Source organism: Benincasa hispida, chromosome 3 (assembly GCF_027475165.1).
Source record: "Benincasa hispida cultivar pf3 chromosome 3, pf3_genome.v1.1, whole genome shotgun sequence".
NCBI classification, from domain to species: Eukaryota; Viridiplantae; Streptophyta; class Magnoliopsida; order Cucurbitales; family Cucurbitaceae; genus Benincasa; species Benincasa hispida.
In genome coordinates, this window is record NC_143480.1 from 75006667 (window position 1) to 75022284 (window position 15618).

Sequence of the window (15618 nt, forward strand, 5' to 3'; positions counted from 1 at the left end):
ATAGCCTAACAAATCTCTTTCATATGAAGTAATCTCAGGTCAATATGTGGATGAGTTGGAAAACAAGTCAGAAGTAAAGAAGCTTTTATGGCACCACTGAGTGGGTTACAAAATAACTTATTTACCCAAATACCACTCTCTTCAAGAAGAAATCCAATGCCTCCCATTTGCATATCAACAATCATTGCTTCCAGAAAAACTTCCCTTGGAGAGAATTAATCCAAACATAAATTAGTCACCTGAAAAAAGCAGGGATACTAAAAATTCACATTGGTATAAGCATTACGAATGCAACTCAGTTCTTTTCTAACACATCATGTCAGAACATCCATTTCTCAATGATCTTTCCTGAGCAGAAAGTTATAACCAATTCTCAAGGTCACAAAAAATATGGCTTTATCTAATCCAGGGATCAGACTAACCATGTTTCAAATGCCCATCCCTTGTGGAACCTCCCTCAAAAGTCATTCCTTGTCATTTATTTTACTAAACCCCTATTGGTGTTGCAACTCTTTCCCTTTATATGTCTCAATTTATTTGAGAACTTGGGTATTGTAATGTATTCCAGTGCCGAAATTTACGAGCATGCATTTTCTGTTTCGATAATTTTGTCTTTTAACATTACATCTTAGAGCGCCTTAAATAGATCAATACACCAATGCTTGTTAGAACAATGGCAGCAGCAAATGCACCAGAATATGAAGGCAACGGTCCACGTTTCTGGTCTATTGTTGCATCAATTTCAGGTTCTCTTTGCTGGATCGACTCAGGAAAATCCAAATGCAACCTTAACACCTGCAAGTGGTTTTCGAAGAATAAGAAGAAATTAGAGAGCAAGCACCAGTATCAAATATTAAATTCAGCAGTCCACTAGATATAAAAAAATCCCTTCGATTTCAGCATGAACATAAAGGGTTCTAAAATTTAGGGGTGGTCATTCAAACCATGAAAACCAAACCGATTGTGAAACCAAATCCAAACTGAACCAAATTAGGCTAGAAACCAAATTATGCAGTTCTATTCGATTTCGTATAATTTTCAAACTGAATGTAAAACCGAACAAAACCCCTTAGTTTTTAAAAAATATATATAAATATAAATATCAAATTTGGCCATTTAGAGATAAGTTACCACCAACCCCTCCCCCCAAAACTTCGTCATCGACCGTCAAATCTCCTTTCCATCCGACATCCCCTTCCAGTTTTCCTCTTGATCTCGTGACCTTGCCGCTCGTCTGAGACTCAGAACTCTCCGCCATCTCCGGTCGCCCCCACTCCTAGATCTCTCACCAGTCACTCAACAGTCGACCCAACGCTCATCAGATTTCTTCCTTTGTTATCTACTTTTCACCAATAGTTTAAAAAATCAAGCCAAATTTTGGGAACTAAAAAAAAGTAGCTTTCAAAAAGTTATTCTTGTTTTTGGAATTTGGTTAAGAATTCAACCATTGTACTTAAGAAAGATGTCAATCATTATAAGAAATATGGATGAAATAGGTTTAATTTTCAAAAACAAAAATAAACAACCAAATGGGGTACCAAACAGGGTCTAAATTTTTGGAAGAATTTGAGATTTGAAAACAAAAAGGGAAAGGAAAATGTATATATGAAAATTTAAATATATCTGTGCGTGTGCATGGTTTAGGGGTCAAAGAATGGAAAAAAGAATAAAAAGGAAAGGTCAATGCTCGCAACCCTAGGATTTTCCATCTTGTTCTCAATTTGCACAATATAGAGAGAGAAAACACACTACATTTTGGGCACCCACGCGCATCTGCCCATTGATCTCTCTCCCTCTCTCTCATCTAGCCACTTGCGACAACCCAATCGAAGGAGCTTCCGTCACCGTCAACCTGCAGTTTGCCGCCACGTTGTGTTTCGTCATCGCAACTGATGTGTGAGCCAGGCGATATAGACTGAATGATAATGTTTGTTTTGTTCGGATAATATTCAGAAGCATAACAAGTTATGTGAATAAAGTTTTACGAGCATGAAGTTATTTGCATGTGACCGAACGAATGTGTGACCCTGAGACATGTAGTTTGCCGCCACGTTGTGTTTCGTCATCGCAACTGATGTGTGAGCCAGGCGATATAGACTGAATGATAATGTTTGTTTTGTTCGGATAATATTCAGAAGCATAACAAGTTATGTGAATAAAGTTTTACGAGCATGAAGTTATTTGCATGTGACCGAACGAATATGTGTGACCCTGAGACATGTACCATGAGTGATGTTGTGAATGTTATTGATAATATGTTAAATGCTACGGTAAGAAAGTGACCAGTGTGCCCACCCAACACTATTACATTTTGCAGCTCCGTGGGCCGATGAGTTCATTATTATATTACAACTCCATGGATCGATGGGTTCACCATTGTATTAAAGTTCCGTGGATCGACAGGTTCACTACTATGTTATAGTTCCATGGACCAATGGGTTCACTTTCATGTTATTATGCAAGTCTTCAAGCCACCAGATATGTGGTAGGACGAGATAAACCATTCACTAGATGGCCATCTATGAATGGTTGAATTATGCATGTCCCACAAGCATGTTTGCGTTTATTGGACATAAATGCATAGCCTGACCCCAATAGTAAGGTTACTTATTGAGTACTTTTATACTCACCCTTTCTTATGATATGTTTTTCAGGTAAGGGCAAGGACATATCGATGAAAGACAAGAAGAATCCGTAACCATACCATTGGAACCAGACAAAAGCTTTCATAATTCTATGTTTAAAACGAGTCTTAGTATTTGAAATTCTAGAATCTTTTATGTTAAAACATTTAAATTCTTAACTATTTTCTAGTTTTATCTTATGTTTCTAGGGGGACCCTGAGCAAATGTTTTAAACTGTTCTAGTGATATTTTATTATTTCTATTTGATATATGAAATCCTTTTATCTTGTCTGAGCAAAGAGTAAAAATGTTTATTCGAGATTTATGCATGTATGTAATAATGTCCTAGTAAATATTAGAAAAGTCGTTACGGTCGGTATCAGAGCCTAAGCTTTTTGTAAACTAACTTACAATGTAAGTCCAGATTATTCCTTTTGGTCAATAGTGGATTCTTCGCCATCACCAGGTATGTTCCTTAAGAAAATGTTCCTAAAATAATATGCACAAGACCTTGTCGGATTTAATGCCATAATTGACATGTTTTCTTGACTGAGAATTGATATAGGTTGATAATGTATGGCTAGGAAATGGCACATACAGTCAGTAGAAGAGGTAGTCGGGGTAGAAATGCTAGAGAGGGATGAAATCCAGAACTTCGAGACCCACAAGTCCAAAACCCCTAGGTCTAAGACCCTCTTGCACTAGAAGGTCTCCTTCTGCCTCGTGACCCTTCTGGGTCAAGGGGAACAAGGAGTTTAAACGGGAAGTCAGACCCAGAATGCTACTACATGGGTGGTTGGGTCAAAGGCTTGCACCAAACCTCGCACCGCATCTAACTCCCTGAACAAATCTTTCTGCTATTTCCGACTCTATAGTGACCATCTTAGGAGCAAAGCGGGATAACTTATCGAACTCCTAGTCATACTCTTCTACGGCCATGACGCCTTGCTTCAAATCTAGAAATTCTCTTTGTTTGTTGTATCTCAGGTTAGCGGAGAAATATTTTTCGTAGAAGCATTCCTTGAATTGCTCCCACATTACCGGTCCACTACTAGTATCTATCATCCTCTCTGCTGATTGCCACACAATTTTGACACTATCTGTAAGCATGAAAATGACACACTGAAGCTTCTGGTCATCCGAATACTTTATATAACGGAAAATTCTCTATTGAAGACAACCATAGTTCTGCCTTGGTAGGGTCCTTCAATGACCCACTGAATGTACGAGAATTATATTTTCTGAAATCCTGCAAATGCTTTGCTTCTAGTGACAAGTCTTGAAAGTTTTGATTCTGAGTTTGAAACTGTGGCACTGGAACCTATTGGGGTAGTACTTGCTGAGACTGGGCATGCTGAGCTATCTGATCAACCACTATGTCCTTTATTTTCCCCATCACGACTATTGTAACAACTAATCCTATCTGCGCGGCCAATGCAGCATAATCGCATGGAAAGACAAGTGGAGTGCATGTCTGCAAAGGCACAGGTACATTCTGGGACTGACTTCCTGATGCAACTTCTTATTCCTCTAAACCTAAAGGATCACATGGCTGAGGAGGATCTTGCAATGCAAAAGGGTCTCGAACTTGAGAATCTTGTACTTGTGAGTTTTGTACTCCCCCTCTAACATTCCTACCTCATCTGTCTCTTCTTCTGACTCACTCGTGGTGCCATCTCCTAACAACCATGCATACCTAACCTATATCAAATTCTCAGTCAAGGGAAACATGCTCTATGAATGCATCAAGTCAATAAACCGTTAATGGGTCATACTTGACGAGGACAAAGAATCTGTTAATGGGTCATAAGGATATTCTGGACTTATATTGAAGTAATGTAGGATATTCTGGACTTGATTTACATTACTTACAATCTTAGACTCTGATACTAACTGTAACAACCCAACTTTTCTAAAATACTCAAATATCTTAAAATGTTTGCCCGAGGTCCCTAGAAAGAATAGATAAAATTAGAAAATATTTTTTAAAAAAATTGTTTGGACGAATCAAAGTGACGAAGGGTTGAATCTCAATTATTTTAAAAAGAATGTTGAAATGCAACAATAAAGATTCTAAAATTCGAACACTTAGACTTGTTTCAAAACATGAAAATACTAAGCGGAAGCTTTAAACTGGTCCCATGGCACAATCACAGATTCTTCTTGCCATGCTTTTCTTGAAAACATATACAATGAATGTTAAGCAAGGAAGCATGAACATGTCACTTTGGGCAAAGTGTCAATGTCGGACACCAGTCGGACACGGATAAGTCGGAAACGCTTCTAACGTGTCAGACAAACAAAAATCCATGTTCCCTTTTATTTATCATTTTTTTTTTTTTTGGACAAGTGAGAAGGTGTGGTACACATAGACAAAAGAAGAAAAAAAAAGGAAAGAAAAAAACTAAACCTATAAAAACAACCAGCAGCATTGGAGAGGGGTAGTCAGCGGAGGACGGTCGAATAACTTGGACGACAGTAGAGAGAGGTGGTCAACATACAACTTCGACACCGGGAGAAGGGAGTGAAGAATCAAAGAGGAGGGTGGAGGAGGGCAGCTATACATGGGAAGAAAGAATAGTGCAAGAATGAAAAAAGAAATATTATTTAGGTTTAGGGTTTTTGCTTTGGGCTTTGGGCCTTATTACATCCCATTCATGTGATGTAGCCATAGGATTTTTTTCCCTCAAATAGGCTCGGGGTTATTTTCTCTTTTAAATGACCTTTTCTTTCCTTTATTAATTTTTAAAAAAAAATGTTATTTGTAATAACTAATAAAGAAAGTAGTACTAGTGCTTAATAAAAAATAATATTTTAAATACTTAATAAAAAAATATTATTTTTAATAATTATATACATAATTATTAAAAATAATTAAAGAATAGTGTCCCCAACGTGTCGTGTCCTACATTTTCAGAGATCGACATGTTATCGTGTCACGTATCTCGCGTCCATGTTCATGCTTCCTAGATGGTGAGTATAAAAATACTCAGTAAGTAACCTCATTATCAGGGTAATAAATGCAATCATACTTGCAGGCAGGCATACATCAACTAATCGTTAATGGTTATCTGGGTGAATAATTCAATTTGTCCTAGCACAGGTGAGATGTACCCATAAATCTAGTGAATCTCAAAGGAAACACAAACCTCTATCTGGTGATCCCGAAGGAGCTCAAAGTCTCTAGTGAACCTGAAGGATCACAACCTCTAGTGAACCCAAAAGAACATAACCTCCAGTGAGCCCGAAGAATTACAACCTCTAGTGAACCCGAAGGAATACGCTAGTGAACTCAGAGGATCACAACCTCTAGTGAACTCAAAGGGTAACAAACCTCTAACAGAATATCCAAACTATTGGTTGGAGGGCAATTATCACTAACATATCTCACTTGCAACATATTTCGGGGTCCCACACATAATAATATGATGTCAAATACAAATTTTATCATGCTCATATAACTTCTGTAATGATGTAACATAACAATCTTCTCTATATCTACTAGGAAAAACCAATCACTATTATACTATCTGTGTCGTCTGGCTTAAAGACGATTCCAGTAGTAAGATTACCTACCTTGAAATTAAGGCTAAGTAACAAGAAACATAATTTTCCTCTTGGCTCAAAGTGCTCTTAGATCAAAGCCACTAACACAAAACAAAAACAAACTTAACTTCAAACTTTAGGACCTCATTCCAAAAGATAGGTTTAACTTATAAAAACTTCAAATTACTTATCCAACACGTGGTTTGATCCAAAACCACTTCAAAACTTCAATCCGATAGCCCAACCTGAACATGAACCACATCTATTAACACTCCAGATGGCCATGAAAGCACGAATACTTACCAAAATCTTGCAAAAATTGGCCTCCAACTTGCTGGACAGCACGTGTTCGACTTCAAAACTCCTCCAAAACTTGAATCGAAAGTTGAAACACAATGGACATCAACCAATTGGGCCATAAGTTAGTGGGTATTCAAGAATCTTCAAGAAAATCCTCAAACACCTACCAAAATACCAAAACCTTACCTAAATCCAAGATTCCGACAAAACCCACCGAAACAGCAACGACAAAGGGTTGGGCAGTGGTTGTCAGCATCAACAGAGGTCTGGGCGACCTAGAGGGGACTCAAACCAGCAATGAACGACTGTTGCAGTGGCGACTCGCAGATGGCGCCCTACTCGACAATGGTTGTTTGGCAGAGATGCACGGCAGCTATTGTTGGAGGTGGCCAACAAGCAGAGGCTGAAGCAGCATGAAGGACAACAGCAAAGAGCCCCTTCCCATTGCAACTCGGTCGCAAATGGCTTGTGAGGTTAAGAGGGAGGGAGACAGTGTGTAGGTGAGAGGGAAAGGAAGAAGAAGATGGCTTACTCGAGCTGCATGCGGCTAAGGTAGGTGGCTCCTCTTATCTTTTCTTTTTTTCCTTCAACACACACACACACACATATTTGTAACCCCAAGTGAAAACCCTACTTTGATTACTAACAAATACTTATTTTCCTTTTCCTTTTCCTTTTCCCCCTTAACTCACAATCTTATAATTCAAATTGAATTATCTTAACACAACAATTAAATTTAAACCCTTTTTTTACTCCTTACCTTCAGTTAAGGGTATCTTTTTCTCTTTTAGTACATTGATTTATCAGTGCAATTGTGTCTCGTATTAAAAAAATGTCCTTTAATATAATGAACAATTTGACATATACCAGTAATGTCGCACAAATAAAACTGCAAAAAACATTTGGGGAACCAAGAAATCTTAAGAATAACAAGAAAAACATGAAAGTTAAATACTTGAAAAAAAAAAAAAAAAAAAGAGTAAGAACATGAAAGTATACTTTTACTAAATTAACTACCTTTAGTCCTATGGACCTGGCATGGTTTACAGCACTGGAGAGATCGCCATCAGCAGCAAGAACTACTTTATCACCTTCATCATCTTCATACTTGTAAAAGAAACAAAACTCTTGACTTACACAATAAACTTTGAAAAAAATGCAGTCGGAAAAAGTTGCAAGAAACATACCAAAAGCAAGGGATGACTAGCACTATTAGTAGCACCAACCCTTTGCATCACAGTCGATACCAACTCATCCAAGGTCTCAGTGCCTAAGAGAACAATTATCAATAATTAGTTCCACTAAATAGAATCTAGTAATCTACCCTATAATTTCTATTCTTTAGGAGAAGATTAAAAACGATCTTTGCAAATCCACCATCCGTAGTGCTCACTATATATTTTTCTTACCAATATATTATTAGGATACTTCCTAACTAGAATAAGATCTGAATATATTGAAATATGATGATGAAGAAATACAAGATAAACCAAGTTCAAGGTACTTGGAAACCTCCCTCTTGAGCATACTAACTCAAGCCTTTAACCACTCTCAACTAACGTCTACCTTCACTCACTTGCCCTCCTCCTATTTATAAGAACATTCAATAACTTCCCATCTCGTTAAAGTAAATTTGGGGTTATGGCCTATTTAGTATTTTCCTTTATCTTTCTTGTATTCTTTAGTTGTTATTTATTCGCCCATGCACCTTTTTACTATATTCTAATTAAGTTGATTATTCAATATGATATACAAAATTAACATGGTACCAAAGCCTAGAATTTTGTCATATTGCTCAATGTTTTCAAAGCGCAAGGCACAGCTCAAGGCGACAAGTCTCTTGATCGCCTCCAAGCAAAAAGCAAAAAGAAGGAATCCCCTGAGTGAAGTGAGTCGCAATAAATAAATAAATAAATAATATATTTATAGAGAACATAAATTTATATAAATATAGTCACATAAATTGTTAAAGCCTTAAAAGTTAATCCTAAATAGTAAAAACATCCAAATGTCAATAACATCTGATAATAATAAAGTCGTTAAGAATGAACAATGAACAAAAACTTACTTAGAAACTAAATAAAAAATCATCTAGATAAAATAAAAGAATAGAAACTAAAGTACTAACCTTAAGAAAAAATCACCTAGATGCTACTGCCAAAGAAGTAACATGGAAAACAGTTTTAATATAATGTTTCAAATAATTTTATAATATTGAAACTAGAAACTAAACTTAAGAAATATCTCACCCCATCCACCGGAACTGAATAAAATAATATATAACATAATACTATAATATAGTTTTATAATTGAGAATTTTCTCAAGAATTCAGAATCACCCATGCCAAAGAAGATAATTTTATTATTTAAAGACTTACTTAGAAATCAAAATCAAACCCATGCAAATGTACACAAAAGCCCACACAAAGAAGAACCCAAGGAAGCTATTCGCAGAAGAGAAGCAGAAGTCATAAAGGAGAAGAGAAGATCTACTGAACCAGATGTCGAGAAAGAAGAATAAATCGAAAAAGATGAATCAGTCGAAGTTGAACCAGCCGTCGAAAGGTTTAATGTGTGCTTTGCTGATTAAGCTTCGTGCGTATCTAATATATTAAAAAAAAAAAAAAAAAAGGTTATATTCATGAGGCACTCACCTAGCACCTCCTTGAAGTAGCTCGCCCAGGCACTACAAGAAGCGCACTGACCCCATTTCGTTGTGCCCTTTTATCTTAGGCGAGCGCCTGGGGTCGCCTCAAGAACAATTGAACTCTAGCCTCCTCTGCCGCTGTCGACGGTCGTCGATGGAGGCAGATTCGAGCAAATCTGTCCCTTGCCACAAGTCCTACTCTCGCTGTCCAGATCTGTATAGCACCTTGGTCAATCAAATCCACTCAACCCACACCGCCGCCTTCCCAAGCTCCACATTGTCCTGCCCAAACCCGGCCATTCACGATTAGATCCACCGCATCTGTTCCAAACCCATCCACATCCTATCACCATTGATGGTTGGCCACCTTGCCCAACTCGAGCCGCCGTTCCAGCCAGCCTACCTCAATCGTTTGCCCAGATCTTAGCTCATGGGTCTCATAAATTCTCCCCTCGTCGACTTGCAACCCCATCACCCATGAAATCAGCCACCACGGATTCATCGCGCATAGGCCATCAATCTTAGATCCATCTTGCAAATTATCTCATCGACCATGGATCTGGCGCCTCAAACCACACACACTCGGATCCACCTCAAATTCTCATTCGCCTCAGTTCTACCTCCTTAGATTCACGTCCACTCAAATCTGCTGCTCAAATCCACGGAATTTGCTTCCAATTCGCTCGTGGGTTTTAGTATCATGACCCGGTTTTATGTTTTCACTCATATCGATGGGTTCAGATAGACCGGTTCAGTTTCAGTCGAACCAATTTGGTTCAGATAAACCTGTTCAATTTAGTTCATCTGCTTAATTGGTTACACGGTTTAGTTTTTGTTTTTCAGCCTCTGTTTTGCATTAGGTCTCTGTTTTCATATCTTTAGGGGTCTCTGTTCTGTTTTCAATTCGGTCTTTTCGTGGGTTCTGTTTTTAGATTTTTATCAATTCCAACCTAGAAGTTCGTGGGCCTTTGTTTCCAGCCCAGATCTACCGTGATTTGATTTGGAAGTTCACTTTAGTTTTTGTCATCTACCACCTTGATTTTCATCTAGCCGCTTCAATCATCACTTCACAAACTCAAGTAGTTTCTTCTACTGACTTGAGTTTGAGGGAGGGTGTTAAAATAAACCCTAATTAGTATTTTCTTTTTTAGTATTTTCCTTTATTAGATTTTCCTTTCTTGCATTCTTTGTTATTTATTCTCCCATGCACCTTTGTACTGTATTCTAATTAAGTTGATTATTCTAACATAATATACAAAACTAATACATCTAACTACCTGTATACCCCTTACTAATACTATACTAATATTCTTATCTAGGTACCTTACATATATTTTTTACCCCTGCTTGTTTAACGACTAACACCAAGGGTTAATGCCACCATACTCAATGGAAAGAAAGAGCGAGCCAGAGGAAGTAGGTGAAGGTATGAGCACAGGAGTTGCAGCACGTCCAAGATCAAGTTATTCCAATAACCTTGAATGTAAGCTACTAGTCGTTGGTGGTAGTTAATAGAGGTTTTGAGGTCTCTAGCTTCCTTTTCCTGAAGATTTTCAGGACTTATACAGGACAATCTTTGTTGAATCAATTTCAGTCAGAAAAGCAGCATTCTTTGACACGAGGTCAGGCTCTAGTGTCAAAGGTGGAAGTAGGGTTGGAACATTACAAAATAATTATTCTCAATCAAGCAAAAATTCATTTTTTATTGCCTCAATTTTGAGTCCACTGCTGAAGTTATTGTACTTGTAGCCATCATATCATGGGTTGATCTAGTGGAAAAAAAAGTTCATAGGTTTAATAAAGGACTTAGAGAGAATAGGTTTAATCTATGAAAGTCTACCTACTTAGGATTTAATGTCCTACGAGTTTCTTTATCATCCGAATATTGTAGTGTCTAGGTAGGTTTTTATGTGAGATTAGTCGAGGTACACGTAAACTAGTCTGCCTCATGATATCTAAAATCAAAGTTATTTTATCTATAACTGTCTCTTTTTCACTTTTTCCAACTAGAAAGTTTACACTACTTGGTTTCGAGGCTTTCCTCTCTTTGTATATTTCAGTTTCTCAATAAAATGGTTTCTTAAAGAAAACGCATTAAACCACCAGCACACTTGGTCTACATCTTGTTAACAATACATCAAACACACACATGTATATGCATACATATACGTAATAAAATTCTTCAAAAGCATAGCTCTAAAAAACCATCAACACTCACAGCAATTAACGCGATGTACCCGACCCTTCAGATCCTCAAATTTAAAAGCAAATGAGTTTCCAAGACCTAGAGATGGATAGTTTAGAGTCCCTTCAGAAGCCATGAAAGCAGACATTTCACTGCAAAATTCTCAAAAAGGCTTACTACAATCAGATAACCGCAGTCTGCAGAGCATCATAATTACTAAAGATAACTCATACCTATGAGTATCAAGATCATCAGGTGGTTCTAAAGCAAGGGCTGAATCCCAAAATTTTTGCATCATTGTGCTTGCCACATCATTAACAGAACCAGAACCACTCTCAACCTTGAATGACAAAAAACTTTATTAGCAATTGATATTCAATATCTCCTGATAAGAAAAGTAATTATCACAATTAAGGTGGAAGCTTTTTCAACGATTATAACTTTATGCAAAAATATAGAATATTTATGCATGAATGTTGCATACAGCTTCGCAAGATAATATTGCTGATCGACTTGGGAACAAAGGTTATACGAAACAGTTTAAATTTACAAAGCATCAGCAATGATTCAGAACTTTGCAGTTTAACAAAACCAGACTAATCAGTTTCAAAAATCATAATAGCCAACAGAATATTCCAAATCACCCCCAATTCAAGAGATGAGACCCTTTACCTTCACCCAACCACCTCCTCTCCCAAAGAGATCCCCTCATGAATATGTTCAAAATAAAATAGTCTCCTCTTTGTATTATAATATCCCCAATTGAAAAATAAAACAAAATAAAATAATAAAAATTGAACTCCTGTTTTTTTTTCTTTTAATAATTCAAAGCAGATGCAGTTACCGGGCTATGGGTTTTAGGGGGCTATTTTAAAGTTAGTCAAATAAAAATGACAAACTCCTAAGAAACGATTTTAATTTTGAACTTAGTCATATTTCGATAATAAGAAAGAAAAAAACAATTATTTTGAACTTAAATAGATCCATGAATTTGTGAACTTTTAATTTTTTTTTTTTTTTTTTTTTTTAAGGATAGTACGATGATTAAGATCATTTGAAGTTTGTAATGGATATTAGTGATGTTTGTGGATATTTCATATTTGATGTTTTGCCGACTTAATGTAGAAAAATAAATATTTTTTAAATAAATAATATTTAAACCAAATCCAGCATCATACTCCACATTCTCTGGCTTTAGAAATTTGCACCTCAAACAGAATTTGTCAAGACCCAAGCTCCGGTTTCCCTCAGACTAATGAAACTTGCAGCCCAAAATTCAACCTCTTAAAATTTGCACCTCAAACATAACTTCCCTAAACTTCAAGTGCTCGAAACATATACCACATTTAAATATTTAGTTCATCTTTTAATTTTGCATGTACACACACAGTGACACAGATATACAAATATTGTCTAAATCTTTAGTAAATTATTTTTTTAAAAAAATAATTGGATATAAAAAGTCCATTCTATTTCTAAAAAATCTTGTTAAATATTTAAAGTTCAATGATTTTGCAAATATATTTATGCAGATAATTTTATAATGATTTATCACAACTTTGTAATTAATATTAGAGAAATTTTTAATTTACACCCCCAAAAACTTTGGGGGTTGAATTAATTTAAATTTGAACTAATAATAGTATCAATTTAAACCCTGAACTTCCACAAGTATATTAATTAACACCTTCCATTATGTTCTATTTGGATAAACATTGAGTAAGACTTATAATTTTATCAACTAAACCCCTAAACTTTCATAAGCAAATCAATTTAGAGTCTTTATAAAAATTTCCTTTGAAAATTGTCCATACATCAATTTTAATTGTTCATTTTATTTGTTTTCAAATATAGGAAAATGAACCAAAATATTTACAACTAATAGTAAAATATCACAGTCTATTTGTGATAGACCGCAATAGACTCGGTGTCTATCTGTAAAATGTTTACAATTATACACAGATAGCAGTCTATAGTCGTCTATCGCGGTCTATCACAGATAGACTAATATTTTGCTATTAGTTGTAAATATTTTTTTTTTGGCAGTTTTGTCATTTAAAATATTTTCCCTTTTATTAATCTGACATTTGAAGAAGTCTACATGTATGTAAGAATTGAATGCATGGATGTTTTCAAACATAATCTTAATAAAGAGTGTGAATTAATTCACTTATAACACTTACTAAGTCTGAAGGAGGTGTCAATTGATATATTTATGAAAGTTTAAGGTTTAAATCGTTACAATTATTAGCTCATGGTTTAAATTGATACAACTCCTAAAGTTAACTATTAATCATGTATCCAATAGGTCTTATCATATTCGAAACTTTTAAAATTTACTTTTCTATCAAACATAAAAAATAATTTTATATCTAATTAGACCCTCAACTTTCAATTTTGCATCTGTTTGATACATGAATGTTATTGAAGGGCCTATTATACATAAAATTAAAATATTTTAGGGACATTAAACGTGAAATTAAACATTTAGGCTTATCAGATGCTTTATAAACTTTAGAATCCTATTAAAACAAAATTTAAAGTTTTGGGTCACCTATTTCTTCTTCCTCTTTTAATGATTTTTTTATTTTATTTTTTCATGCTTTGTATTGGTGTAAACATTATTAACCTTATTCTGAGTTTTTTTAAAACGGAAAAGTATTGATATGATGAAAAAAGTCAAAATCTAGACCTCAAAAATACAAGATACCAAGAACAACAAAGTGAACAAAGATACGAATCAAGTAAAACAAAGACATCAATTAAACTGAAGAAATAAAAGCATTCCAATTCAAATTAATGTCCTGAATGGAATAATTTGCAAAACTTTAGATTGAGAACACCATGATGAGGCAAGAAGACAAGTTGAGCACAACCAATCTGACCAATCAAGTGATTTTTCGTGAAAAACCCTATGACGTTCGAACCAAATCTTATATATTAGAGCCTTGACTATGTTGGACCATAATATTTGAGATTTAGAGGATAATAAGGGGCCAACCAAGATCTGAGTGATATTCTTCCAAAAAGAGCTTCCGAAGATCCAATGAAGATTAAAATATGATAATAAACGCCACCAACATGAACAAGAAAACAAGCAGTCAAAAAATAAGTGTTGTAATCTTCACTGCTCGCCATACATAATGGACAAATAGAAGGAGAAAGGTAATGTGCCGAGAGCTTATGTTGTAGAGTAGTGGAACAATGCAATGTTCCAAAAATCATTATCCACACCAGAATATTAATACCCTTAGGGCTCTAGTATTTGGATAAGGAGCTAACAGTAAATTTCCCTGAAAAATCCAATGACCACCGCCTGGTATTTGGTGATTGAGATAAATGCTTGTATGTGTGACCATTCCAAGTGACAGTCCATTCAAAATGGGTCCCTAGCTTTTTCGTATTGCTTCACTACCAAATGGTAATATTTGTAACCATTGGGATCCAGATACTTGGTCATGGAATTTGCTTTATCAAAAACAGATAAAAGATGAAGAAATTTTTTAATTTCAGCAGCTAATGAGTAGTTTATTGGGCAAAAGTCTCTCTTGAACCTGATTCTAAGCATTGGTCTTTGGACTCCTCTGGAAAATTTTCAGTGAAGTCTTTGTCAAAGCACTTGGTTTCATCATCTCCTCTTGATAAAGAGATTTTTCAAGCATTCTGGAAATCAAAAAGCCCTAAACAAATTAATATCCTTGTGTGGATTTTGATTTTTGGCTGTCCTAATTGCTCGGCCACCTTGCAGCATAAGCTCCAGTCTCACTACCTATCTCCTTCCATTTGTCCTCTATGTTTGGCTAATGGTGAAGATTTGCAACATTCGATTTATTGCTCGTTCCCAAGCCGCTGTTGATGGAAACTATTTTCTTATCTTAACCTCCATTGGGTATTTGGGCAATCTTTCCATGCGAATTGGATCACTACTACCCTCTACAGGAAAATGCAGTCAATGCCCTGATATCAAAGATTTGGTTCAAGCATAATCAGCGTGTTTTTCATGACAAGTATATAAATAGGTCTAATTGGTTGGGCTCAACTCGTTTTGTATCTGGCCTCTTCATGGTGTTCTCATATCCAAATTATTACTTTACCGTGGATATTACAGCGTGTGTGATCTGTAGAACATCTACACAAGCAACAACGAACCCATCTGCATAATAAATATTATCATTAAAGATCACTTCGATATTAGGGATTTTATTATTAAACATCTGGGATTTCAAAATATGGGTTTTAAATGTCTGAGATAATTATGTTTATGTCTAGATATGCAGGATAATTGATGTTTGAAAGTTAAATATATGTGTTCAATT

General features: G+C 35.7%; 1 protein-coding gene across 1 annotated transcript in view; it reads right to left on the reverse strand.

Annotated features, from left to right (window-relative positions):
• Window positions 1-255: 255 nt before the first annotated feature.
• LOC120073243 (CBS domain-containing protein CBSCBSPB3-like) overlaps window positions 256-15618 on the reverse strand; it is a 29016-nt gene continuing 13653 nt past the window's right edge. Inside the window, exons 9-14 of the mRNA XM_039025969.2 lie at window positions 15397-15455; window positions 11536-11642; window positions 11336-11454; window positions 7658-7740; window positions 7488-7577; window positions 256-795 (exon numbers count right to left, since the gene is read on the reverse strand). Of these exons, the coding sequence (XP_038881897.1) occupies window positions 622-795; window positions 7488-7577; window positions 7658-7740; window positions 11336-11454; window positions 11536-11642; window positions 15397-15455 (632 nt within the window). The 3' untranslated portion in view covers window positions 256-621. The remainder of the gene's footprint in view (window positions 796-7487; window positions 7578-7657; window positions 7741-11335; window positions 11455-11535; window positions 11643-15396; window positions 15456-15618) is intronic.